General features: G+C 45.6%; 1 protein-coding gene across 1 annotated transcript in view; it reads right to left on the bottom strand.

Annotated features, from left to right (window-relative positions):
* Window positions 1–4,267: 4,267 nt before the first annotated feature.
* The window catches only part of LOC146065519 (alcohol dehydrogenase 1), a 44,309-nt gene continuing 22,577 nt past the window's right edge, over window positions 4,268–25,999 (bottom strand). The window contains exons 3-9 of the mRNA XM_083179050.1: window positions 19,746–19,887; window positions 18,381–18,468; window positions 15,377–15,596; window positions 12,838–13,098; window positions 10,189–10,324; window positions 9,656–9,794; window positions 4,268–6,235 (exon numbers count right to left, since the gene is read on the bottom strand). Coding sequence (XP_083035176.1) covers window positions 6,211–6,235; window positions 9,656–9,794; window positions 10,189–10,324; window positions 12,838–13,098; window positions 15,377–15,596; window positions 18,381–18,468; window positions 19,746–19,887 — 1,011 coding nt within the window. The 3' untranslated portion in view covers window positions 4,268–6,210. The remainder of the gene's footprint in view (window positions 6,236–9,655; window positions 9,795–10,188; window positions 10,325–12,837; window positions 13,099–15,376; window positions 15,597–18,380; window positions 18,469–19,745; window positions 19,888–25,999) is intronic.

Raw genomic sequence — 25,999 nt, 5'->3', positions numbered from 1 at the left:
GCACTCACACAGCTGCTAACACTGTGACCTCTGCCTCTGCTTGGATACAGATGTTTCCTTATACATCTTGACTCAATAGGCCATGCAGCTCCTGGCCAGTTCTGCTAACGTTGGGTGCATTTTTTGCTGAAAATTCGTCTTATTTGCATTGTTATGACCAGCACACGCAAGGAGCTTCCGATGATTAAAATGATATGTGGCATGAATATATTCTGTGTGCGACTGTGGCTGTGCCTGCATATAGAATGCTATGTTACAGTGATTTCCATGAATACACTATTTCATATGCAGATACAGCCTCACTCACGCACAGAATACAGGCATGCTGCATATCATTTTAATCAGCAGAAGAATGCCCTAGGCAATTGCCTAGTTTGCCTATGACTAAGGCCGGCTCTGCGTATCAGACCAGGGGAGCTGGCCTTTTTTAATGAAATATATGACTCTTAAATAATCCCATAAATCTCTGAGTAACATTGAATGATGGTTTAGTACTGAACAATTTAAGCATAATATATACCTTTCATTAGTGCTCGAAGTGGAAATTTAAAAGTGGGGGTATGCGCGCGCTCTGGAAAAGGGGGTGTGGCCATTGAAAAAGGGGGTGTGTCTTTAAGCGTAGAATACCACACCACATACCTCTTATATACCATACTAGTAGGACCCCTTATACTATCTAGTACTAGTGCCTCTTACACATTGTGCCACACTGTAAGAGCCAAAATTCAAGGACAGCTAGGACAAAGGGACAGAGTGACAGCAGAGAGAGACTGACAGCGGGAACACAGAGAAAAAGTGACAGCGGGAACACAGAGAGAAAGTGACAGCGAGAACACAGAGATTGTGACAGCAGGGACCCAGAGAGTGGGACAGCAGGGACCCAGAGAGTGTGACAGCAGGGACACAGAGAGTGTGAAAGCAGGGACACAGAGACAGCCACATATGTATATTGAGCATCACGGTGTGTGGCAATGTATAATGAGCATCACGGTGTGTGGCAAATGTATAATGAGCATTACGGTGTTTGGCATTTGTTCATTATACATATGCCATACACCGTGATGCCCAAATTACATTTGCCACACACCGTGATGCTCAATATACATTTGCGACACACCTTGATGCCCAGTATACATATGCCACACACCGTGATGCCCAATATACATATGCCACACACTGAGATGAACATTACATATTATGGCAGATAAGTGCCACTTACAGACATACTGGGGGTTCTTTCTCAATGACTGAAGTTGCATGGTCGATTCTTGGGGCTTCCTGCTTGATGCCAGGGTCATCATACTCGATGCCAAGGAGGTTTAATGATCATTGCAAAGGGGCTTACATGCTCCTTGTCAGGGGGAAGCAGTCTGACAGCCGGGCAATCAGGAGTGGCAGTGGTGGCTCATGATTGGCTGCTGGGCTGCAAGCTCCAATTGGCTGGGGACCCAGTGCAATATTTCAAACTGCCACAGACTGCTCTGACCAGTGGCGTAGCTAGAAATTTTGCTCCCCCCTGCCAAAAAGTTCCTGGCGCCCCCTCCCCATAGCATTTTGGTAAAACAAACAGGGCGGTTTTAGGCAATGGTGCCCCATGGATATTTTCAAAATAAAGTATAGGCATGTTTCTGAAAAACAGGTTTGTGGCCTTGCAAAAAAGATTACTTTATACCTGTTTTACAACCTGCACAAACTTTGGCCACCACAGGAAAAATAAATGCCTGACTCATGGCCCTTTTTTGTAAATTTTGCTCCATCTTTTTGCTATACATTATGCCACAAGTTTTTATGCCCATAACACATTGTCACAAACCTAGTTGCCTAGTAACGATATATATATATATATATATATATATATGTAGCACGTGTACAGAGGTGCAGCACCCAGGACACCCAGGACAAAGTGGTGACTTCTCCGTGAGTCTGTTTCATTTGTGCTGAGTGCCGCACCTCTATACACGCTGGGTATCCATTTGTGAGGGCACCAGGAGGCGTTGATCCTTTGCTAGCTGGGAGTGCCGGACCTGCCACGATATATATATCTATATATATATATATATATATATCTAGATATATATATATATAGATATATATATCTATATATATATATAGATATATATATATCTATTTATATATATCTATATATATATATATATATATAGATATATATATATATATAGATATATATATATATAGATATATATATATATAGATATATATATATATATATATATATATATATAGATAGAGATATATATACATACACACACACACACACACACACACACACACACACACCCACATACAGTACACACACATACACATATAAAAAAGCAGCAGTAGTAAAGAAAGGTCTCAAAGAGTTAAACTGTCTGCCCTGAACACAGAACACGTAAATATTTGGAGGGGGAGGAGGACTCACATCAAGGGAATAGTTCCCTGCCTCGTAGCAGAAACATAAATCTGACTGACAGCCTGTGCGGACGGAGTTCCAGGCTGTCAGTGTATACGGAGGATTCCCACCTTCATGCGCTGTTTGCTTGTAGGGACGGGAGCTGCGGTCTGCAAGCGGCACTGCCCATAGCATGTCAGGCACAGCCCTGGACACATAGTTATATGAGTTATGTAGAGTATAAAAGACTGGGGGACAGACCACCTTTCCCCCAGCCCAGCCTGGCACGGAGAAGCCGGCCGCCTCTGCGCACTGACAGGTTTGTGGGTGGGGATGGATTTTTAGACACCGGAGTCCGGACGCTCCTGCTGCACGCTGGCAGGAAGGGGAGGGGGGTGGGCTGAGTTTAACTTTAGACGCCAGCCGCTGCTGCACTGACAGGGAGACGAGGTAACCTCTCTTCCCTGATCCACAGCCATGAGAGCCCTGCGCCCACACAGACCCTGCTGTCGCTTGCTCCCCCAAGCGGCAGCGGGGGCTGCCTTACACAATCTACGCCACTGGCTCTGACTGAAGACAGCCGGGCAGCCCACCGCTTCTGCCCGGCTGTCAGACTGTTTCGCTTCAGCAGCTGCAGACCTGCACTTTAGACAGCTGGGCAGCACACCCCTCTCTGCCCAGCTGTCAGCTTAGAAAAAAAGCAATGCTTGAAGAAGGTGCACTGGGAGATGGACAGAGGAAGAGGGATGCTGGGTGGGAGAGGAGGCAGTATAGGAGAGGGAAGAAGGAAGGGGGGAATGCTGGTTGTAGAATAATTTATGGTGGGAGAGCGGTACCAGGAGAGAGGCCAGAAGGACATATTGGGGTAAAGTGTAGGCAGGGTCAGAAGATGGAGGCAGGGGGTCTGTTTTTAGAGCCAGTTGAGGGGAGCTGCTGGCAGGAGGAAGATGCACAGAGCCAGGACTGTTGGGGCCAAAAAGCACTGCTGGCAGACAACGGGAGGACGCACACGCTGCTGAATGTGGCTCGAGGTGCCACCCCACTGCCTTCAGAAAGCAGGCAGGGTCCGGGGAACCAACCTGGGGGGTATATGCCAACCTGCCCCCTCAGGCCCAGCCCACCACTTAGATGAGTGGGGAATAGGAGGAGAGAGAGCACAGGAGGAGAGGGGGAACAGAGGTAGTAGGTAGTACTAGTAGAGCAAAGGGTGAGCAGAGCGGGCGGAGGGTAGGAAGAGTGGAGGTGGAGAGGAGAAAGAAGAGAGAGCAGGGGTTTAAACACACTCATCAGCAATGACAGTGCTGGGTCTTCTGCTATCTGGTGTCTGCTGCACACTGTAACTGGCGCTGAGTCACATCTCCTTTACCAGATGCACTGTCTCCCACTCCCTGGCACCGACTCTGCTCCTGCCTCCTTCATGACAGCGCTGGGTCTTCCTAGCGCCGGGTCCTGCCGCCGGGTCTCCTGCTTCCTAGCGCCGGGTCTGCTGCAAATTCACCCCGGCGCTGGGTCTCCTCCTTCACGGTAGTCCCAGCAGCCCCGCTCTGGTGCTCCGGCCCAACACCAGCAGTACGCACAGTGTGGGGTCTGAAATCAGTGTGTTCTGCTGGCTGTGTAGCGGCAGCCCGTGTCACTGCAGGGAGCAGGTGGAGAGTGACTCCGGCCGGGGCAGAGGTATAACGCTGCTTCCGGTCACCAGATGTGCCATAGTATAATGGAGCCGGGAGCTCCTGAAAAAAAAAACAGTGCTCGAAGAAAGTGCCGGTATGCCATACGGCTGTATACCGGCCCACTTCGAGCACTGCCTTTCATAATATTCTAACTGTATAGATTTTTTCTTTCGCTGACAAGTATTAATTACAATTACAAAAATAAAACAGTTGAAGATTTTATTTGCTGAAAAAGCTGTAAGGAATACTGTAGGAGCAAAAGTGATTCATTATTACAGTAGGTGTACAAGTCCTGGTGGGATATAATTTTTCAGGCAGCAAATCGATTACTGATAGATCGTACAAATTAGCTCTCCCTCCGCTAATTCCAAATTACCTCCATTAATTATGAAGAGTTTGCTTTTAGTGACAAATACAGATGATCGGTTTAAATGATGGATAATCATTGTGTCACATTATTAGCTATGGTGGAAAAAGGAATTTCTTTACTAAGCTATTGCTAATATGTATTACTTATTTCTTAAATACAGGTTAAATTTAACACATCCAAACACGCTTATGTATATATACATTAGTAAGCCCGCTTGAAACAAAAGCTTCGAAAGCTAGTTTGCTACAGGTAATTTCTGTGTTTGTACACGTGTGAGAAATAGATGTAGTTTCACTCTCTGCCAGCAGATGGCAGGGTTTCAGAGACTCATTGACACTGGACATTTTATATATAAAAATATATTTAAAAAGGAAACACATTTGAATGATGGATTTACTGTAATTAATGATATTTTCCACATACTTGTTATGAGCATATTGCTTTCTCTAAATATAAAATATATCCACCCATGTCACCCAACCCAACAGTATATTTTACTTTCACATATGCTTACTTATTTTGAAGTAATATATAGTGATGGATATACATGCATGTATGTAGTACTGTACACATGGCCAGGGGATGCGGTCATTTTGTCCAAACTATGGCCCTCCAGCTGTTGTGAAACTACAAGTCCCATCATGCCTTGCCACAGTTTTGCTATTAGGGAATGCTAAAACTATGGCAAAGCATGCTGGGAGGTGTAGTTTCACAACAGCTGGAGGGCCACAGTTTGGACATGCCTGGTCTACAGTATCTAGGTTGACTGTCAAAAGGGTGACACATGAAAAAGGTCGACATGGTGAAAAAGGCGACACAAGTTTTTCTTTATTATTTTATCAAACCAACTTATTCATACTTTACCATCCCAGTGGGCATAGAGGGAGAATGTACTAGTGTGCTGAGTTCAGCAAACCATTTAAGGGGACATACTGTAGTACACCTATGCGGGATCCATGTCGACCTATGTCGACATAGACAACAAACAAACAAAAACCCACATTGACCTATTTTCCATGTCGCATTTTCCATTGCTTGTGCCGCCAGGTCGGCCTAATGCATGTCGACTTTTTTGATATGTTGACTTTTTGACTGTCTACCAATAGTAGTTGACCTTTTGACCATCAACCTAACAAACTGTACCTGCCAGGGCCTGGTTAAGGGCTTAATGGGCCAGGAGTTGAAAAAGTTCAAGGGCCTATTATGAGAAGTGGAGGAGGTGAGTCCGATACCATGTAGTCATGTAGAACCGGCACACTATATCCCTTAGTGCCTCCCTAAATATATAAAAGAAAAAAAGATAATAAATATGTTATATAGAAAAGCCGTCTGAATACTTAGGATTTATGGCCAACCATGTGGCCAGCTGGTGTCTGCCTGGTGATTATCATGCCGTCATGATGGTGGGCCTATTTTTATGTGGAGGCCTGGTGCTGCGGCTCCATCCGCCCCATTGGTAATCTGCACATGCTTTACAGAAGCTGATGACAGCAGAAGTACAGCATGTTTTACTTTACACCTATTCCCTCATCCTGCTAAGTTATAAAGAAATGAAGTATAAGTAAGCAGATGAAAGGAAATGCTAAACCTGTAAAAATAACTAAATTCATTATAAGAAGTAGCTTCAGAATATTGTTAATTATATCTAGAAAAATTATATTTTTTATCATTTTAGACCTCTAAGCGTTAGTATTTAGTAATCGACTATTATATTGAGTAATGAATGTCTTCTTTAATAGTAAAACAGCAATTTCAGATCATCCTCAGAACCGGGGTCTTCAAAAAGTCAACACTGTGCGGATACTGGAGAGAAAACACAGTGATATTGCACATTAATAAATATTCTTATCAAAAAATTACTTTAGACTGTTCGATAAGGAAATATTGCACAAATGATCAGCCAAAGCCAAAACATACTTAAGGTTACATTAAGTCGGACTCCAAGCAGCGATATGTTTTGTGTTCGCTCACTCACTTCCTAGCACCTTTTGCCTGTTACCAGCAACTCCTTTGTTTATTGATTAACTAGGTATAAGTAGTAGGGAAAGTAATGGAAACACTGTTAAAAGAAAGAGTTGTGGAATATCTTAAATCAAAGAATGTACAGTATCCCAAATGGATTTACTGGTGGGAGAACAAACAAATCTTGATTATTTTCTTTGACTCCGTAACAAAAATAATAGATCAAGGAGGGGTTGTAGATGTTGTATCTCTAGACTTCAGTAAGGTAGTTGACATGGTCCCACAGGGCAGACTGCTAAAATAAAACCTTTAAAAGCATGCAATTGGATTACATATAGCAGTTAAATGGGTAAAAATCTGGTTGCAGAATAGGAATCAGACAGTTGTAATAAATAGAGTGCATTCTATGGAGGAAAATGTTACCAGTGAAGTACCCCAATGCTCTTTAATATATTTGTTGGTGACTCTGAAAATGGTATTGAAGGGAAAGTATGCCCTTTTACAGATGACTCACCACTATACAACAAGGCAGACAAACCAGGAGGGGTAAAACAAATGATTGATGTACTATGTAAACTTGAGGAATGGAAATGAATGTGGCAACTACAGTGTAATGTTGAAAAATGCTTAATCATTGACCTGGGTCTTAAAAACCTGAAGACTAAGGGTTAAATTGACTAAGATGGAAGCACGGTACTCTTTACCTAGAACGGCGCCCATCGCGGGCATCGCATGTACATCGCATGCCATTATAATGGCATGCGATGCGACCGATGCGATGCCCGAGATTTTACATAGAAATGCATGTTAAAATGTAAATCGCGTCGGTCGCATCGCATGCGGCCAAAAAAACGCATGCGATGCAACCAACGCGATTACAGCGATTTTACATAGGGAACAATGTTAAATGGCCCAATTGACCCGATTTTACATAGGGAACAATGTTAAATGGCCCACAGACCCCAAATAGCCACCCTTTACCTAGAACGGCGCCCATCGCGGGCATCGCATGTACATCGCATGCCATTATAATGGCATGCGATGCGACCGATGCGATGCCCGAGATTTTACATAGAAATGCATGTTAAAATGTAAATCGCGTCGGTCGCATCGCATGCGGCCAAAAAAACGCATGCGATGCAACCAACGCGATTACAGCGATTTTACATAGGGAACAATGTTAAATGGCCCAATTGACCCGATTTTACATAGGGAACAATGTTAAATGGCCCACAGACCCCAAATAGCCACCCTGAAGTGTGAAATGGCCCCCCAATTGTTAACGCCACCCCACGATCAACGTCAACCCGAAGCGTGGTGAGCGCAGCGAGCCCGCGAGGGGCAGTGGTACGCGTTTTCCGACCTTTTCATACCCCCACTATCCACGTCGGCGTGGAGTTGAGAATAGAAAGTGTGCCGAGCGCAGCGAGCCACAAGGAGGGCGCGGATACCTGTGAAGCCCGCGAGGGGACGCGGATACCTGTGAAGGTATCCACGTCCCTTCGCCATGCTTCGGGCTCGGTGGCTCACTGCGCTCGCCACACTTTCTATTCTCAACTCCACGCCGACGTGGATAGTGGGGGTATGAAAAGGTCGGAGGACGCGTACCGCCGCCCCTCGCGGGCTCGCTGCGCTCACCACTCTTCGGGTTGACGTTGATCGTGGGGTGGCATTAACAATTGGGGGGGCCATTTCACACTTCAGGGTGGCTATTTGGGGTCTGTGGGCCATTTAACATTGTTCCCTATGTAAAATCGGGTCAATTGGGCCATTAACATTATTTCCTATGTAAAATCGCGGTAATCGCGTCGGTCGCATCGCATGCGATTTTTTGGCCGAATGCGATGCGACCGACGCGATTTTTTACCTTGCGATGCCTAAGATCAAAATCGTGGGTGCCGTTCTAGGTAAAAAGTACCGGAAGTACTAAAGAAGATGCGCTGTTACCAATCAGCTTCTACTAGCACCTTCTAGAACAGGGATGGGGAACTTTTGGCCCTTCAGCTGTTGTTGAACTACATATCCCATTATGCCCTGCAACAGTTTTAGCATGGCCAAGTAGCAAAACTGTAGCAGGGCATGCTGGGATGTGTAGTTCAACAACAGCTGTAGGGCCGAAGGTTCCCCATGCCTGTTCTAGAAGGTAATAAATACAATCTGATTGCTTACTATGGGCAACATCCCATCTTCAATAGAACTACCATCTTAGTAAATTCACCCCTAAGCAGCGGAGGATTTTCTACAATGCATTCGAGGCTTAAGATTCATTATTACAAGTGATTTAAAGGAAGGGAAGCAATGTAATAAAGCAATGAGAAAGGCAAGTTACTGTAGATGCGTAGTGTAGATGCGTAGTTGCTTAGGGAGAGGTGTCAGCAGCAGAAAAAAAGTAATAATGCCACTGTGTAGGTCAGTGGTTCCCAAACTTTTTTGACTCGTGGCAAGAGTATCAGTATTTTTTCATGGCATCCCCTAGTTATTAATTGAGAAATTCATAAAAACGTAAGTTACTTAAGTCATTTGTGTTTATAGGTCATCCATAGGGTCAGATATGTGGTACGGGAATTGATTTACATATTTAGCTTTGGAAGACACAAATAATGGTTTTGCCTATTTAAATTGACCATGAATAATTTGAAATAGTCCTGCACCACCAATCCAGGGAACCCCTGCAAATGTCCCAAGGCACCCCTGGGTGCCACGGCACACAGTTTGGGAACCACTGGTATAGGTCATTGGTACAGCCCCATCTGAAATACTGTGTCCAAGTCATGTGATCATATCTTCAGAAGGATATAAATACATTACCCAGCATACAAAGAAGTGCAGCCAAACCTTTGCATGGCCTATATCACAAAACTTCCCCAGAAAGACTAATAGATGTTACCATGTAAACTTTGGAGCAGAGAATGGAGAGGGCTGATATTATAGAAACTTTTAAATGTACCAAGGGCTTTAGCAAACTACACAAAGGAAACATCCTTCAAAGGAAGAGAAGCATTTGAAATTGAGGACATACACCAAAGCTGGAGAGAGACAGGTTTAGGGGAAATTTAGGGAAAATTACTTCACAGGTGGGGTAGTGGATAAGTGGGATAGCCTCCTGTCCAATGTGGTAGAGGCAAAGACAGTAGAGCAATTTAAACATGCATGGGATGGTATATGAATATCCTTACAAAGAACTAAAAGAAGAATAAAAAAAGGGTCAGCCATCAAATTCTGTGTTTCTATATATAGATTTAGAATCAAAAATTGATTTACCTCTCTCCTTTGCGCAGAAGTTCAAATCCTTCATTGATTTGGTCAAATGGCAAATGATGTGTTATGAGCTCCTTAAATTCAAACTTTTTGTTCAGATAATCATCCACTAGTTTCGGCACATCATCTTTGCTTTTCCAACCTGTGAAAATAAGGCATTTACCACTGTTTACTCACTTAGATATTGAATTTGGAAAATATCCCTGCTTAATGGGTAGATGCAAATAATTGTCACAGTTTCCAGACCATCCCAGCAGTCACTTGTTCCAGGTCAGTCAGCAGGTGTACAGGGAGACAATGGTGATGCATTGTAAATGGCTGGCAGATGTTTAGCCACATAACTCGAAAACAAAGCAACCCATTACGTTGCCAATATAATTCTGCATACCTACGGACCAAGACCTTTAATTTGGTATTTGCATCCTGCTCAGACAACATCATCATAGAAATAAGTCCCTGATAAAAGTAATTTTTTTGCTATTATTATATAGGTAGCGGCAAATCACATTATCACAGAAATAAAATATTCATATTACCTCCAAACACAGCTCCTACCATCGTGCGTCCGGTGAGAATCAGCAGCGGATCAAAAGACATGGTAGCGTTTGACGGAGCTAATCCAACAATTATAGTTTTTCCACAGCCAAAGTGAGAAGATGAAAGAGCAGATGTCTAAATGACAGACAATAAGAATCAATATCAGAACGATCAAATTTGGCAGGTGATAAGAATCACTTGGCCTATGCAGTCTGTCCTTTATTATCCACAACCCTATTTGAATCATCTGTGTAAGAACATTCATACGCCTATCACAATTCACCCAAGTGGTGGTTAGAAATTTATACAACATTACAGTGTTTTGATGCAAGGGGCTTCAGAGTAATAGAAGGCTGACATGAACCTGTAAAAACTTGAAACCCCAAGCTACAGTAGTTGGTGACCCAAATTACAATTTCAGATAGTATGGTCCCATTGATGTGTGTTTACTAGTTGGTGACAGTTTTAATCTAGGCCTTGTAACCTTGTATAGTGTTACAAACATGCAACATACTGTAGGAAGGCACAAGCAGCCGGGAGGTGAATAAGTCCTGCTAAGGATAAAGAACCTGTCTTTGACTGCTTACCTGGTATCAGGGCCGGCGCCACCACTAGGCAGCTCTAAGCATTTGCCTAGGGTGCCGGCCACTGGAGGGTGGCACTTTGCAGCCTGGAAGCAGCAGCCACTGTAGCCTGCAGCCCCCCTTGGAGCCAGGTAAGCGTTGCCTGCACCCGCATCCCCCCTCCCCCTCCGGGGTTTGTGGATGAATTAAGATTTCTGAGCTGCAGGTAGGAGGGGGGGAATGTCAGGACTTGGGTGAAGCTGCCCAGCGCCGCCGGTGGGAGGAGGGCTGTACGCCACCACTGCAGCACTGCGGGGAGGAGGGGGGTGTCGGGAGTATCTGGCCAGTGCCGTTCCCCACCCTCATGGAGCGCGGTAAACTGGTTAGAGCGGGAGCAGAGGGGAGTGGGTGGGGGGGGGGATTTGGCCAGGGGCGCTGACAGGGCGTGCACCAGCCCTGCCTGGTATTAGTAATAAGGAGTTCTGCAATCTATAATACATACGTAATAACTATAAGGATAATTGCATGATCAAATTGTAAAACTGAGACTACTAACCAAACTTTCCCTTTGGGGAATCTTAAGATTAATTGTTTTTGGGTTCTCTGCATTACCTTTTATTTATTATTGACTCATTGTTTTTAATCGTTATTGTGGAATATATTCTGGATGCTGTATTTACAAAAATAATCACATTTATATTGTTTATCAATGTTAAAAATATTATGTTCCCGTGTACCAGCATGTGATTCTAATTTATTTACGGTCTATTTTGAGTGTTGAGTCCCTAATAGTCCAGTAGCAGGTGACAGAATATTGCATATCCTGTATATTAGTACACTGTTATTTTGTTATTGTTCATTTATGTTTACACTGGAATATATAATTCAATTAGAACTTACCCAGCTCCCAAATCTAAAGCTGTGTACACAAGGTGCAATATATTGCTCAGTGTCTCCTTTTCATCAACGACTACAGACGGTCGCTGACGAAAAGGAGACTCTGCCAGGGGAGCCGCAGAGGGAAACAGCTGACCATTAGGACCATTAGGAGGCTGAACACGGGAGTGCGCACCTGGCGATTTATCGCTGTAGCAAAAACAAATCACTGGCAAAATGGTCGCTCAGCAACCATATGAGCTCCAAATACATATATATATATATATATATATATATATATATATATATATATATATATATATATATATATATATATATATATATATATAGGGGGGGTATACAGGCGGCACTCTCGCGGATTTCCCAAATCAAGAAACTGACAGACAGGTAAGTTCAGCAGTCGACGTTTCGGACGTCACTCCTTTATCAAGACAAGAACTTTGTCTTGTCTTTGTCTTTGTCTTTGTTCTTGTCTTGATAAAGGAGTGACGTCCGAAACGTCGACTGCTGAACTTACCTGTCTGTCAGTTTCTTGATTTGGGAAATCCGCGAGAGTGCCGCCTGTATACCCCCCCTGTATTGACCTTCTGCTGTGCACCCCGGTTGCTGGTGACTTTGTTTGACGGAGTGCCGATCCATCCCCCCTCTATATATATATATATATATATATATATATATATATATATATATATATATATACAGTAGGAGCAAGTTTCATCTTTGCTCCTGTGGGCGGGGCTAGCCATGGCTAGCCATGGCTAATCTATTGTTCTCAACTGCAATACAATACGTATTGCAGCTGAGAACAATAGAATAGCCATGGCTAGCCATGGCCAAAGGAGCAAAGATGAAACTTGCTCCTACTGTATATATATATATATATATATATATATATATATATATACATACATACATTTACACTTTGAGTGCCAACATCTCTGTGAGAAATGCACAAAATCGGCTAAAAATGCCGGCATCGCTCACATTTGTTATATAAATTCGAATGAAAAATGTTTTGTAAAAAAAAGATTATATTTCCTAAAAAAAGGTAAACATTACAGGTCATTATGATGAATAAAAATGTTTGCTTTGCAATTTGCACACCACCTATTTTGACAAATTCCCTTGGCACTCAAAGGGTTAAAAACCTATCAACATTTTTCCAAATAATTTTTTTCTGTTACTAACCATCACTGTTGTGTTTCCAATGACCTCAAATGCATAATCAACTCCATCATTAGTCATCTGTGCCAGGACTTCATGGATGGGAAGTTTGTAATCTTTTGGGTTAATACATTCAGTGGCTCCGCACTCTTTGGCTTTTGCAAATTTATCGCTGTTTAAATCAACTCCAATAATTCGGCCAGCACCGGCTACTTTGCATCCAATAACCACAGACAACCCAACTCCACCTAAACCAAACACTGCACATGTAGAGCCAGGCTTAACCTGAAACAGAAAATACATTGTTGAGCTGACAATTTAACAAAGAGCTGCAGTGACAGGTTTTCTTTATTTTGCTATATAAGAGAATAATGCATAATGTTAATTTTGGGTTAGGAACAGGAAACAGTAATTATATGCAATGGGTCCTGTTATGTATGCTGTATGGTCACATGTTTGTATAAGCTATCCTCTCCTCCTGTATCTTGTCTCATATCATATCTGATTGGCCCAGCTGCAGGAGGATGATTGCTGCTTGTTCTGAATGTTGTGCCTAATTCAGAACTCAGCGCAAAATTGTTCTCAAAATGGGCAAAACCATGTGCACTGCAGGTGGGGCAAATGTGACATGCGCAGAAAGAGTTAAATCTGGGTGTTTGTTCAAACTGAAATAAAGCAGCCAGTATATACCCTGCACAGAAACAAAATAACTCACCCAAATCTAACTCTCTCTGCACATGTTATATCTGCCCAACTTGCAGTGCACATGGTTAATGCAAAAAATGATGCACTGTAGGTAGGACAGTATTCAGGGTACTGTACCTGTGCATTTTGCATAACTATATATTTTGTGGAAACTGTATATTTTCACCCGGTGCAGTGGCTGCTAAAAAGGGTCTACACCTCTGTGGGCTTGGCTTGAAGGGAGGTGGTAATTCTGTCACTCCTGGGGTTCTTCGGCTGCCCCTGGAGGCTGCATTGTCTGCAGTCCTAGCTTCTACACGGTGACAGGAGCTGTATACTGCACCTGAGCAAGCGCCAGCACCAGTGGCGAAAGTTCGTCACAGTTGCCCGGAGGCAAGATATATATTGGTGCCCTCCCCCCCCACAAACATACACACAACCTTATATAATATGTGTCTGTTCTGAAATATATATGTTTTACACACACATAGAGAGAGAGAACACATATATATTTCAGAATTCAGCTACAGAAGCGATATTGATGGCTTTCAATTGACTGATTTAAACTGGTGGAGAGGTGCCCCCTTGGGAGCAGAAGCCCGGCGGCAGATGACTCCATTGCCTCCCAGAGTTCTGCCCCTGGCCAGCACTATGTTGTCATACATTGGTGACTGACACCTGGTTGCAGTCAGTAAACCCCTAACACCACTGATCTAATGTACTGCTTTGGGCAAAAAAACTCCTTGCACACTCAAATGCACCAAGGGAAGGGCTGATACTAGTGGTGGTGAAAAGATAATCACTTTTAATTGATATTTTTATTTTCCATTACTAAATATTAAGGAGGCATTACAAAATGTGATCATAAAAGGCATAATTACATAATATTACCTAAGGCATAACATAAGAGATGACAGGTGTAAAAACACCAACCTTACATGACCTCCATATTTCATAGAAAACTTACTACACTAATGAAAGGTAGCAGCTACAAACTACAGTGAGATGGGCACCTGCCTTTATAATCTCTTTTACTTCCTGTGTGATTGTAAGCATAATGTGGCCCACAAGGCACAACCCTCCCCCTGTATCCTCCGCGCTTACAGACTTCAGCAGTGCGGTGGGGTAGTGTTGTGATGGGTCCTATCCTTGACAGATGTTTTGTATGTGGGCTTTATTGCCTGCAGCTGCAGCCTTCAAGTGGTGGGGTGTACTATTGGATGCGCTGCTGGATTGTCCAGGGTGCGTGGCCCTCATTCCAAGATAGTAGAAATAAACTGTTCTGCAACATCTGCTTCTACATTCGATTACGATGCCACAGGATTTTGGTTTTGGGTCAAGAGCTGCATATCACGGTGCAATTTGCACTATGTGCTATGAGATTTTGACTACATAGTCAAATTCAATTGTGCAAATTGTATCATGGAGCCCCTGGAAAACTGCCAATTAAGCCCTTGTAAAGAGATGGCCCTGGTGCGTAGAAAGGAACGTGGGGGCAGAGAGATGCTCGTGGATGCTGACTGATTTGAACGCAAATTATGGGTTAGTACATTTGGCCCAGAATGTTCATCTTAAATTCAAATAGTCAACGCTTAAATGATGATACTATACCAATAAGAAAAAGATTACAAATCATTGCTCAGACACAAAGTATTATGCTTAATAGTAGACATGGGAGTATGTGATACAACAGGTTATGTGTGCAGGCAAGGCACTCTTATTGGTTTCAGGAGAAAACAGCTGGGACTATATAAGTGGGAGATATAGTTCTACTGTGAACCAAGTAGCGTATTTCTCTCAGTTTGATTCTATTGTTACATTTCCTCAAATAAATGTTAGCATTTTTAAAAACTTGGAATAATGCAAATCTGGTACTTACTTTACCAGTGTTCACAGCAGAGCCATATCCTGTGGAAAATCCACATCCAATCAAGCAGACCTCTTCCAGCGGTGCATCCTTATGTATCTTAGCAACAGCAATGTCATCCACCACAGTGTATTCTGTGAAAGTGCTGGTGCTGATGAAATGGTGAATAACCTTCCCCTTACAGGTAAATCTGCTGGTGTTGTCCAATAACATTCCATTATATTTCCCAATGCTGTTTAATATAAGGAGAAATATCTGAATACTCTGAATTTTCACCTTTATTTTTTTTAAATGCATTTCTTACAGAATCTAGAATTGAGATTTTATAAGCTTTGGCCACAATTCACTTAAGCTTGGCTAATGGCCTCAATTATCCTAACTTTTAAGTGAAATGCATTCCTGCCTGAATGTTTTCACTGCTGTTGTTGGAAGTCTTTCTCAAAAGCATGGTCAGTTATCCCCTATATAGAGACTTTCAATTCCACTTTTGAGCATCTTCAGATTTTTCTTCCAGAAACAAATCTAGAAACTGCACTAGGCAGAGCCTGCCCAGCGCATATACGCCGACTCCGCGGCCACATAGAGCGCCAGACAAGGGATTCACTCCTTTTACCTACACCCTTCTTTATAATGACAGCATCAGAGGCAAGCTTTGTGCTGCCTCGGTTACTGACAATAGCCGGTGGCAGTAGTGGATTCAGTAATAAAGGCCCTTATTCTGATCGATGCGGATATTCCCGCTTGCGTACGGGCCGCCGATGTTTATCTTCTGCGCATGTGCAGAGGTCACTCTGCGCATGTGCAGGCGATTTCGCCGCAAGGATTCTCTATACGCCGCACAGGGGGCGTAGAGGGGCGTGAGGGGCTACTTATCCTCATTACCCTATGCATACGCCCCGCGTTTCATGGGCGTTCCCATGCAAACGCGGGGCGTATGCATGGTAATGAGGCCGTGACGCGTGGGTACGGGGCGGGCATCTGACATCGCCGGATGTCAGCTGCCCGCCCCCATACAAGATTTCACACGGACAAGTGTCCGTGTGGTCTTGTGTTGCGGGACCTGGTGGAGCGTGCGGCCCTGCATTCGATGTTCGGCGACCATCGAATGCAGGGGCTGCTCCCACCATGGAGGAGGCGTATCCCCGTCCAATTTCATGCGGATCGCCACATATCCGCGTACGGACGGCAGATGGCGATCCGTATGGAAGGCGGGGATTCGCCTGCACGGTCGCGGCCGCATATTCTGATCGGGCCGCACCGATCAGAATAAGGGCCAAAGTGACAAATAATATGTAAATTCACAATAAAGTGACAAATAATATGCAACTGAACAACACAATTAGTGGATCATGAGGGATAGGCATCAGGTAATTATTACCAGAGGTGCATGAGAACTCTTAATATAAGCAGTTCTTATTAAAAGCTTATTATACTGTAGGTACCAATAGACAGTCCGAGCATTGTCAATTCTCCCTGGTCCATCTGGTAAGAAGATCCATCCTGTCCACTGCACCAAGTCTACTATTTCTCTCAGTCAGCTGTACATTCATACACTGTGCATTGCACCAAGTGTAGCAATGTATTTTATATCATAAAAACATATTACAATATGGGCCTAATTCAGACAGAATTCGCACAGTGACTGATTATAGATAAACTGCACATGTGTCTGGGCTGCAATGCATGTGCGTGATGTAGTACAGCAAAGGAATCCTGCTCCTTTCTTTGCTAGTCGTTCCCAAGGTTATTCACAGGAAGCCGGCATTTGGGGGTGGAACCTGGCGGATTCATGGTCATGTTAGAAAAAAATGCAGGCATACCCAAGCGTTTTAGGGTAGGGTGCGTGGCATCAGTTCCGGCCTCAATCAGGCTGATTTCATCACAACCGCTGAGTAAGTTCAGGGCTACTCAGTGCCTGCAAACATTGATGACCAGTACAGAAATCATTCGGTGCTGAGTGGCTTATGAATGGTTTTGGAACTACAGATGTAGCGCCCATCATTCAGGCAGGGGCCAGCCCCCATTAGCCGCCAGCTCCCAGACAATAATGAGAGGGGCTCCATCTGTATATGTACGACTGCAAAATCATCACATATAGAGCCAGATGTATCAAGCTTCAAAAAGTGATAAAATGGAGAATGATAACAGCCAGCCAATCAGATCCTACCTGCCATGTTACAGGCTGGGTTTGAAAAATGACAGGTAGGAGCTGATTGGCTGGTTGTTTATCACTCTTCACTTTATCACTTTTTGAAGCTTGATACATATGGCCAATAGGGTAGTCAATCCAATAATTGGATTTGGCCGCAAAATGGGCAGGATTCCAATCCCAGGATTGGAGTTTCCAATCCCAGGATTTTGGGATTAGACTGCGCATGTGCATGCACAGTCTAATGCTGAACAGCATCTGAGCACTCGCTCAGACACAGTGCGGCTTCTCTAGTCCTCGGCTATGCGACTTTGCGTGGATGCATAGCTGAGTTGAGACTGACTTTCATTACTGAAGGCAGGAGAAATCATTTAATGGTGACAATTTCTCCCACATGCGAAGGGATGTACTAGGGAACACATCTCCTCCCATGCCACAAGGGGACTTGGGCGGTGGGGAGGGAGGCGATCATTCATCTTGGCGGTGGGTGGCATTTACTCGCTCGCTAACTGGCGAAAGAACACTGCTTAGCGAGCGGCTCTGAATCAGGGCCATAGTGCAATGATGCATGTTACAAATGATCTCCTTAATCAATTTAGGTTTGGTACAGCATAATATGCCTGCGACAGAAACCTGAGAATGTGAATCATACATCATCATCTTAAAATTTCCGGGCACGCCACTGAAGGGGTTAATGTTCTCTTCAAAATATATATTTATTATTATTATTATTATTATTATTATTATTATTATTATTATTATTATTATTATTATTATGTCTACATTGTCTTGGCTTATGCTAATTATATAATGCTAATTATTTAATATGTATTTTTGATGTGTAATTATGATGCACAATTTACTTACTCATTTTTGTAGCATAAATTACTGTCTGGATTTAGGCAACATCTGCATTTTCCACACTGAGGAACAAACAGTGGGATGACTTTGTCTCCTGCAGGAAAGAGAACAAGAAACTGAATATTGAAGAATAATTAATTACTAGAAATGTTTTTTTTATCAGAATGGATTCAAGTTTCAGAAAGGAAGGATTGTATGCAGATGATCCATGCTATCATGTAAGATTATGGAAGAGTCATGTGCTTAGAGCATATTAAATGTTAATATAAACTGTCCCTCAACCATAAGCGTGCGCAGCCCATTGTCTTAGGGGGTGCACCATTGGATTGGTGTGTCCATCACCGCCTTCTGGGCGTGTCCATCACCGCCTTCTGGGCGTGTCCATCACCGCCTTCTGGGCATGTCTATAAACACTCTTAGGCCCTTATTCTGGTTCACTCACAAATGCAAATTCCTTCTCAAATGGACAAAACCATGTGCACTGCAGGGGGGCAGATGTAACATGTGCAGAGATAATTAGATTTGGGCGAGTTATTTTGTTTCTGTGCAGGGAAAATACTGGCTGCATTATTTTACACTGCAATATAGATCTCACTTTGAAGTAAAACCCCACCCAAATCTAATTCTCTCTGCACAGGTTACATCTGCCCCACCTGCAGTGCACATGGTTTTGTCCATTTGAGAAGGAATTTGCCTCTGCACGTGAACCAGAATGCACATGAGCTATAGATTTCAACATGGCCAACTTGGCTTTGAATGGTGCAGCTTTAAGTTCCAGAACAAGTCACAGGATCCTTTATCAGTGGGGTCTATATGTAACCAGGGCTGGCGCCACCACTAGGCAGCCTTAGGCATTTGCCTAGGGCGCCGGCCACTGGAGGGCGGCATTCTGTAGCAGCTCCCCCCACTTACTACTCCAGGTAAGCATCGCCTCAAAAGCCCCCCCTCCCCCGGAACTCGGCGGCCGCATCACCCCCTCCCCCCCGGGACCCGGCGGTGGCGGCTCCGCCAGGATGCAGTGGCCGCATTCCTCCGTCTCCCCCCCTGGACTCGGCGGAGACCGCAGTACCCCCGCAGACTCTGCGCATACCCCCCCCCCCGGATTTGGCGGCAGCGCTAGCCGCTTCAAGCACCCCCCACACTCGGCGGTGGCCGCTTGACCTCCCAAGCCATCACTCACCCCCTGCATCACTCACCCCCCCCCCCCCATGCGCAGGTGAGCGGGCGGGCAGGGGGGTGGCGCGCGCATCCCCCCACGCCTGGGGCGCTGCTGTGCGTTGCACCGGCCCTGTATGTAACTACATTAAACAAGAGCATTGTGTTTTTATTCATATTGTTAAAAAGTTATGTCACATACAGTAATAGTCTCACCTGGTTTAAGTCCAGTTACACCACCTCCTACACTTTCCACAATCCCTGCAGCTTCATGGCCTAATATAACGGGGAATTTCATATCACTTATTGCCCCGCTCATAACATGGTCATCTGAGCGACAGATTCCAGTGGCCACAATCTGCAAAAAATGTATATGATTTAAATGTATTATTGCATTTCATAGTGTTGCGCGATAACCTAGAGTATTGTTAGTAAAAACATTATTATTATATTTTTATAGTCCAATTACAATGTGACTATAATGTGAATAGTAGAAAATATTCTCCTGCGATCCACACAGGAAAGTGTAGCTTGGTCACAATGGTCCTTATTCTAGTTCACTCCATGTGCAATGTAGGGGGGCAGATGTATCATGTGCAGAGAGAGTTAGATATTTTGTTTCTGTGCAGGGTAAATACTGGCTGCTTTATTTTTACACTGCAATACAGATCTCACTATAGAAGAAAATCCCCACCCAAATCTAATTATCTCTGCACATGTTATATCTGCCCCACCTGCAGTGCACATGGTTTTGTCCAGCTAAGAAGGAATTTGCCTCTAAGAGTGAACTAAAATAAGGCCCAATGTTATAATCACCAATCACAGATAAGAATAAACATAAATATAGATAATCATGCACACTTTCTCTAAGGTATAGTATACCTCTTAAAATTAAAAGGACGCATAGTGTAGTTACAAAGATAGCCAAATAGCTGCCAGACAGCTATTTTTAAAAGCAGTCCAATGTTATGGATGATGAAAAACGATAATAAAAAAGAATGATGACAAATATAGTCACTTCTGGTAAGATAAAATCCTCCTTTACGCAGAAATGAACAACGTAATGGCTGAATAGGCATGTAGTGAATTAAACAGTGTAAGCTGGGTGTGCACTTGTAGGAGCATGTGATGTCAGGAGCCAATGGGTTTGCGTTTGTTGGGAATAGTTAGCTAGCTGGGAATATTAGGCCAGGAAGAGGAGGAGTCTGCCTCTTTTTCCTTTAGAGTTTGAGGTGAGTGAACTCTTGTGCTCTTGCTATTTTGAGGTGAAGTGCCTGTATTTAAAATTCATTTGGCCCAATTATGCCCAGAGTTAGGCAGTCACCTTCCCCACGCCCCAGGCGTTCTGCTCAGCCTCCCGCTCGCTTTGCGCAGGATGCCGGCATAGGCCTGTCAGCCGCCGACTCACCGGACCGGGTGGATGTGGCTCCCAGGGTCTCCGCTGGCTTCCGTGGCGGGCGCGCTGCTGCTGGCTCTAGGAGTCGGGCCATGGCTGCGGCTCGCGGCGCTGGGAGACCGGCGGTCAGGCGGGGGGCGATGACATCACTCGGCCGGCGCTTGTCATCTGGCAGCGCTCGCCGCGGAAGCAGAGGCCGGGCTCAAGCTCCGTCTCAGGCTTCAAGCCCTGCGGTTAGGGGTGGCCGGAGAGCTTCTCCTGAGGTGGAGGAGGAGGCCGCGGTATCAGTAATGGCGGATCGCCAGGTAATGGCACCGCGGCTCGGGGGCGGGGCCTGTCGCAGCACGCAAGGGACAGGTTTAGCTCAGGGGGGCAAGATGTTGGTGCTGCTCCCGGTTTGTTAGACGTAGGACAGGTGAGCAGGCGCACTAATAGCAGCAGGGTGTCGTGCTTCAGGCCTTCCTGGGACTGGCTGGGGGCTCAGGTGCATGGCAAGGCAGAGGCCTCCCCGAGTGAGTCAGGCACTGTGAGGTCCAGGGGATGGCCTTCTGGCCGTGGGGGTTGCCATGGCGCTTCGGCGGCTCACAGAGCTGTTGGCAGGTCTGGTGCCCCTACTCCTGACTTTGACCCTGCTTTTCTCTCTGTGGCGTTGTCATCAGTAGCCGGTGCCTTGGCCCCTTTAGTGGACGGTTTACCTGGGCAGGCTGGAGGTGCAGCATCAAGTAGGCGCAGGTCAGCAGGGCCGCAAAGAAATCTTATCCTGGGGTGCTCTGCATTTGTGAATGCTTTTAGAGAGCTAGGCCCTGTCGAGGCCAGCATCCACTCAGGGTAGGAGGAGAGTTACCCCATCCAGTGGTCGCAAAAGTGGGCGCAGCAGGCAGAGGCGGCCCCCCGTGTCTCCTTCTTTTGTGTCCTCAGGTGCTGATGAAGATGTGGACTTTGATGCGGAGGACACTGAACAGGAGGATGAGGGAGACAACGATGATAACGATACTTGGGCGGTGCAGCCCGAGTCGGAAGGTGAGGCTTCCTCTGGTGGGGGCGGTGATTCTGCACATGATTCTTCCACGGTGGGTTCTCATTAAAGCCGTTATTCCTCCTCTTCATCTTCCTCTTCTGCCGGGAGATCGGATGTTGGTAGTACGGCTAAGGCCCGCAAGAGGGCTGCTAAATATGCGAAAAAGGAAGCTGGCCATCAGGCTGTAAGCAGTAAGCGCAAGAGAAAGGCATCCATTTCTCGCAGGTAGAGGAAGAGGAGGAATCTCCCAGCTCTGGTGCATTGTGATTATACTAAGGTGCTGCGTGGTCTCAGGGAAAGTTGCAGAGCAAAAATTGAGAAAGGTGATTTTGTGGACTTATTCAGCTTAACTGATGAGTCCAAGAAAGCTTACAAAGCAGCTAAGGCCAAAGGTGGCATAGGGTCGGACGCCTTCCGATCTTATGACAACTGGCTGGCCGGCTTCTGCGTCTTTGCAGCATGCTATCTAGAGGACCGCCCTGATGAGCATATGAATGGTATCAGGTATATTCATATGGTGCATGACATTTACAGGAAATATGGTGGTGTGGCTTGGAGAACATATGACGAGCAGTTCCGGCGCAAGCATGACTGTCTTCATATAATGGATTTCAGCTGCAAAGATGTAGAGGTGTGGATGGAGGTGGCCAGATTGCATTCAGAGGTTGTAGAAGGGGCGCGTAAAACTCCGCCTGTGGCCCCTCCTAATTATGGCCAACAACGCGCTAGTACAGAAGCAGCAGCTCCGCGACGCTTCCCTCCCGGGGGTAGAGCATTCACCCTGGGCTCAGCAAAAGGGAAGTGTTATGCCTTCAATAATTCATTTTGCCAGCAAGGTCAGCGGTGTAAGTACAAGCATGTGTGCATAAATTGCTCAGGTAATCACCCGGCCTCGAACTGCACAGTCGGCCCCTAAACCCTCCCCCGCAGGTGCATCTCGATAGGGCGCCCACACCGGTACTGGTCGAGGCCATGCGCTCTTGGCTACGGAAGTACCCTGACAGAGTTGTGGCTGATTTTCTGTTAAAAGGTTTTACTGTTGGTTTTGAGCTTCCTATTCAGGGTGAGGTTTGTGGGGGCTCGTTTAGAAATTTGCAGTCCGCACGTTCTCTTCCCTCAGTTCTTAGAGAGAAGGTGGACAAGGAGTTCCAATTGGGACGCATGGCTGGCCCCTTTTTGGAGCCTCCTCTGCCGGACCTTGTTATATTTCCGGTCGGGGTGGTTCCTAAAAAGGATCCCAGTAAATTCCGGCTGATTCAACCCCTCTCCTATCCTGATGGCTTTTCGGTGAAAGACGCCATTCCATGTGAGTGTTGTTCAGTGACTTACCAGTCATTCGACGATGCTCTAGACATGGTCAAGTCATTCGGAGTGGGGGCCCTTATGGCTAAAATCGACATGGAGTCAGCCTTCAGGCTTCTCCCATTGCACCCCAGTGCATTTAGGTTTATGGGCTTCCGCATAGGAGATGAATATTTCATTGACAGATGTCTGCCGATGGGGTGTTCGGTATCCTGTGCATATTTCGAGAGGTTCAGCTCCTTCTTGCACTGGTGTGTTGAGAGGCATGCAGGTGTGAGCGGGATCGCTCATTACCTGGATGACTTTTTGTGCGTGGGTCCCCCCCGAGTCTGGACGGTGTATGCACCTCTTGTCTACTATTCGGCTTCTCTTTCAGCAATTTGGTGTACCAATTGCGGAGGAGAAGACGGAAGTTCCAGTCACATGCCTGTCGTTTCTGGGGATCCAGATCGACACGCAGGAAGGCTTGTGCCGTTTACCCCAGGATAAGGTGTTGAAGCTGAAGGATACTTTAGCCTTGTGTGGCGCATCACACAAGGTTACCCTGTGGCAGGCGCAGTCTCTATTAGGTCAGCTGAACTTTGCTTGCAGAGTTATACCAATGGGAAGGCTTTTTTGTCGTAAGCTGGAGCATGCCACCGCAGGGGTCAACAGATAGCATCACTTGGTCCGCCTCTCTGCTGAGATTCAGCGAGACTTTGCCGTTTGGTTGTCCTTTTTGGACGATTTTAACGGCATGTGCATCTGGCTGGCTCCTGTGGTGGACAACTCTACACTGCAGCTATACACGGATGCAGCTGGCTCCACTGGTTTTGGTTGTTTTTTGGACCGCTGCTGGTGCGCGCAGGCTTGGCCTACAGCGTGGTTGTGCAATGGTCTCAACAGAGACATGCTGCTATTGGAACTCTTCCCAATTATGGTTGCAATGGAAATCTGGGGTGCCCGTTTGGCGAACCGCAGCGTGCTTTTCTGGTGTGACAATTACAGTGCGGTTCACGGTATTAACAACCAAAAAGCAAAGTCTCCACTAGTCCTGAGGGTTTAAGCGCAACTATCCTTGCAGTGCTTGTGTTTTAACATCTTGTTTAAGGCTAGACATGTCCCGGGAGTCCTGAATGAGATTGCGGACGCATTATCTCGTTTTCAATGGGATCGCTTTAGACAACTGGTTTCGTGCCCGCTTTAGGTTTGGCAGGTGATCCGGCCAGACTGGAGGGGCTAGCGGAGTTATCGGTGGTGCCTGCTACGCTTAAGACATACCGTCAGGCTTGGTCGGAGTGGGAAGCTTATTCTGGAGGGTCCGCGCAGCCAGGTAGGCATGGGCAAAAGCTCTTGCTTTCTTTCCTTTGGGGACTATACAATGCTGGCAAGTCAAGGGCGGTGGCAGCACGCTACCTTGCAGGAATAGCCTTCTTTGCACAGCTGAAGGGTCTCCCTGATCACACCAAGGGTTTTTTAGTGCGTAAGGCTATGAAAGGTTGGTTACGCTCTGCTCCCATCTCTCCAGACTGTAGGCGGCCAATTGATTTCTCTCTCCTACTGTACTTTCTATTTTGGATAAAGTTAGTTGTTATGCTGGGTCTGCGTTTGAGGCCTTACTTTTTCGCTTGCCGTTTTCAGTGGCTTTTCACGGGGCGCTGAGGGTTTTAGAATTAGTATCCCCCTCTAAGTACAGGCAGGCAATGCTGCTCGAATCAGACATACGCTTAGGCGGTGGGGCCCTGTGGTGTAGGATTAGGCGCTCAAAAACTGATCAGACAGCCAGGGGGACTTGGGTGCAGATGGGCCCTGTGGTCCCGGTCTCAGTCTGCCCAGCAGAGTTGGCCAGACAATATGCCCTGGTTCAGGCTACGGTTTCAGGATCGTGGCTGTTACACTATGATGAGTCGCCATTGACCAGGTATCAATTTAGCTGGATGATGAGTCAGTGTTTGGGTGGACTGGGGTTGGCACCGGGGGACTTTGGCACCCATTCCTTCCGCATAGGCACAGCAACATCTGTGGCCGGGGCTGGCTGGCCAGTAGGAGACATAAAGAGGTTAGGTCATTGGCTCTCTGCTACTTACAAGAAATACATTCGTCCTAACCTATTGCCCTGATGCTCTGTGTGTTTCAAGCTGCTTGGTTGTACTCCTGTGTTACCCCCCCCCCCCTTTTTGTTATTCCTACTCGGGGATTAGCTACGCTCTGTTGTTAGGCCAGCGTCTGGAGTTTTCACGCTTTTTTACCTGACCTGATGGACTGAATTCGGCTCAATCCAATTTGGTTAATTCAGCACCAATTTAGAGTCCCTCAGCAAGTCCAGACGTTTTTTCCTCGGGCCGACTAACCCCCTTTTTTCCCTTGCTCCATTGCATCCCCTTTACCTACCTTTGTTCGTTCTTTACCCTTCGTGTCTAGGAGTGGCTCCAATTGGTATTGGAGCAGTTCTACCGCACCAAATTGTGCAAAATCCAAATTTTTACTTTTTGGCAGATCCTCCTTAAAATGCATATTTACCTGTCCTTGAATAAAACAAAATTTCTAACTCCTCTTTATACCATTTCTTTCCCTATAGGTGTGGGCAATGATAGACTCAGGGTGTGGATAGTGGGTCACTTATTTGTACATTGGGCAGCTGAGCTGGTAGCTTTGGGTGGTGGACCTGTTTTTGAGTGTGGTCCCCTTGTGCGTTGGCTGGGAGTGAGGGGGATGTCCTGGCGTGAGCTAAGGGCTTTCCTCATGTTGAAGGTGAAATTGTATGGTTTACCCGAG

This window comes from Crinia signifera, chromosome 1 (genome assembly GCF_055691185.1).
Source record: "Crinia signifera chromosome 1, ASM5569118v1, whole genome shotgun sequence".
NCBI lineage: Eukaryota > Metazoa > Chordata > Amphibia > Anura > Myobatrachidae > Crinia > Crinia signifera.
This window is presented reverse-complemented; position numbering and strand designations above follow the sequence as displayed.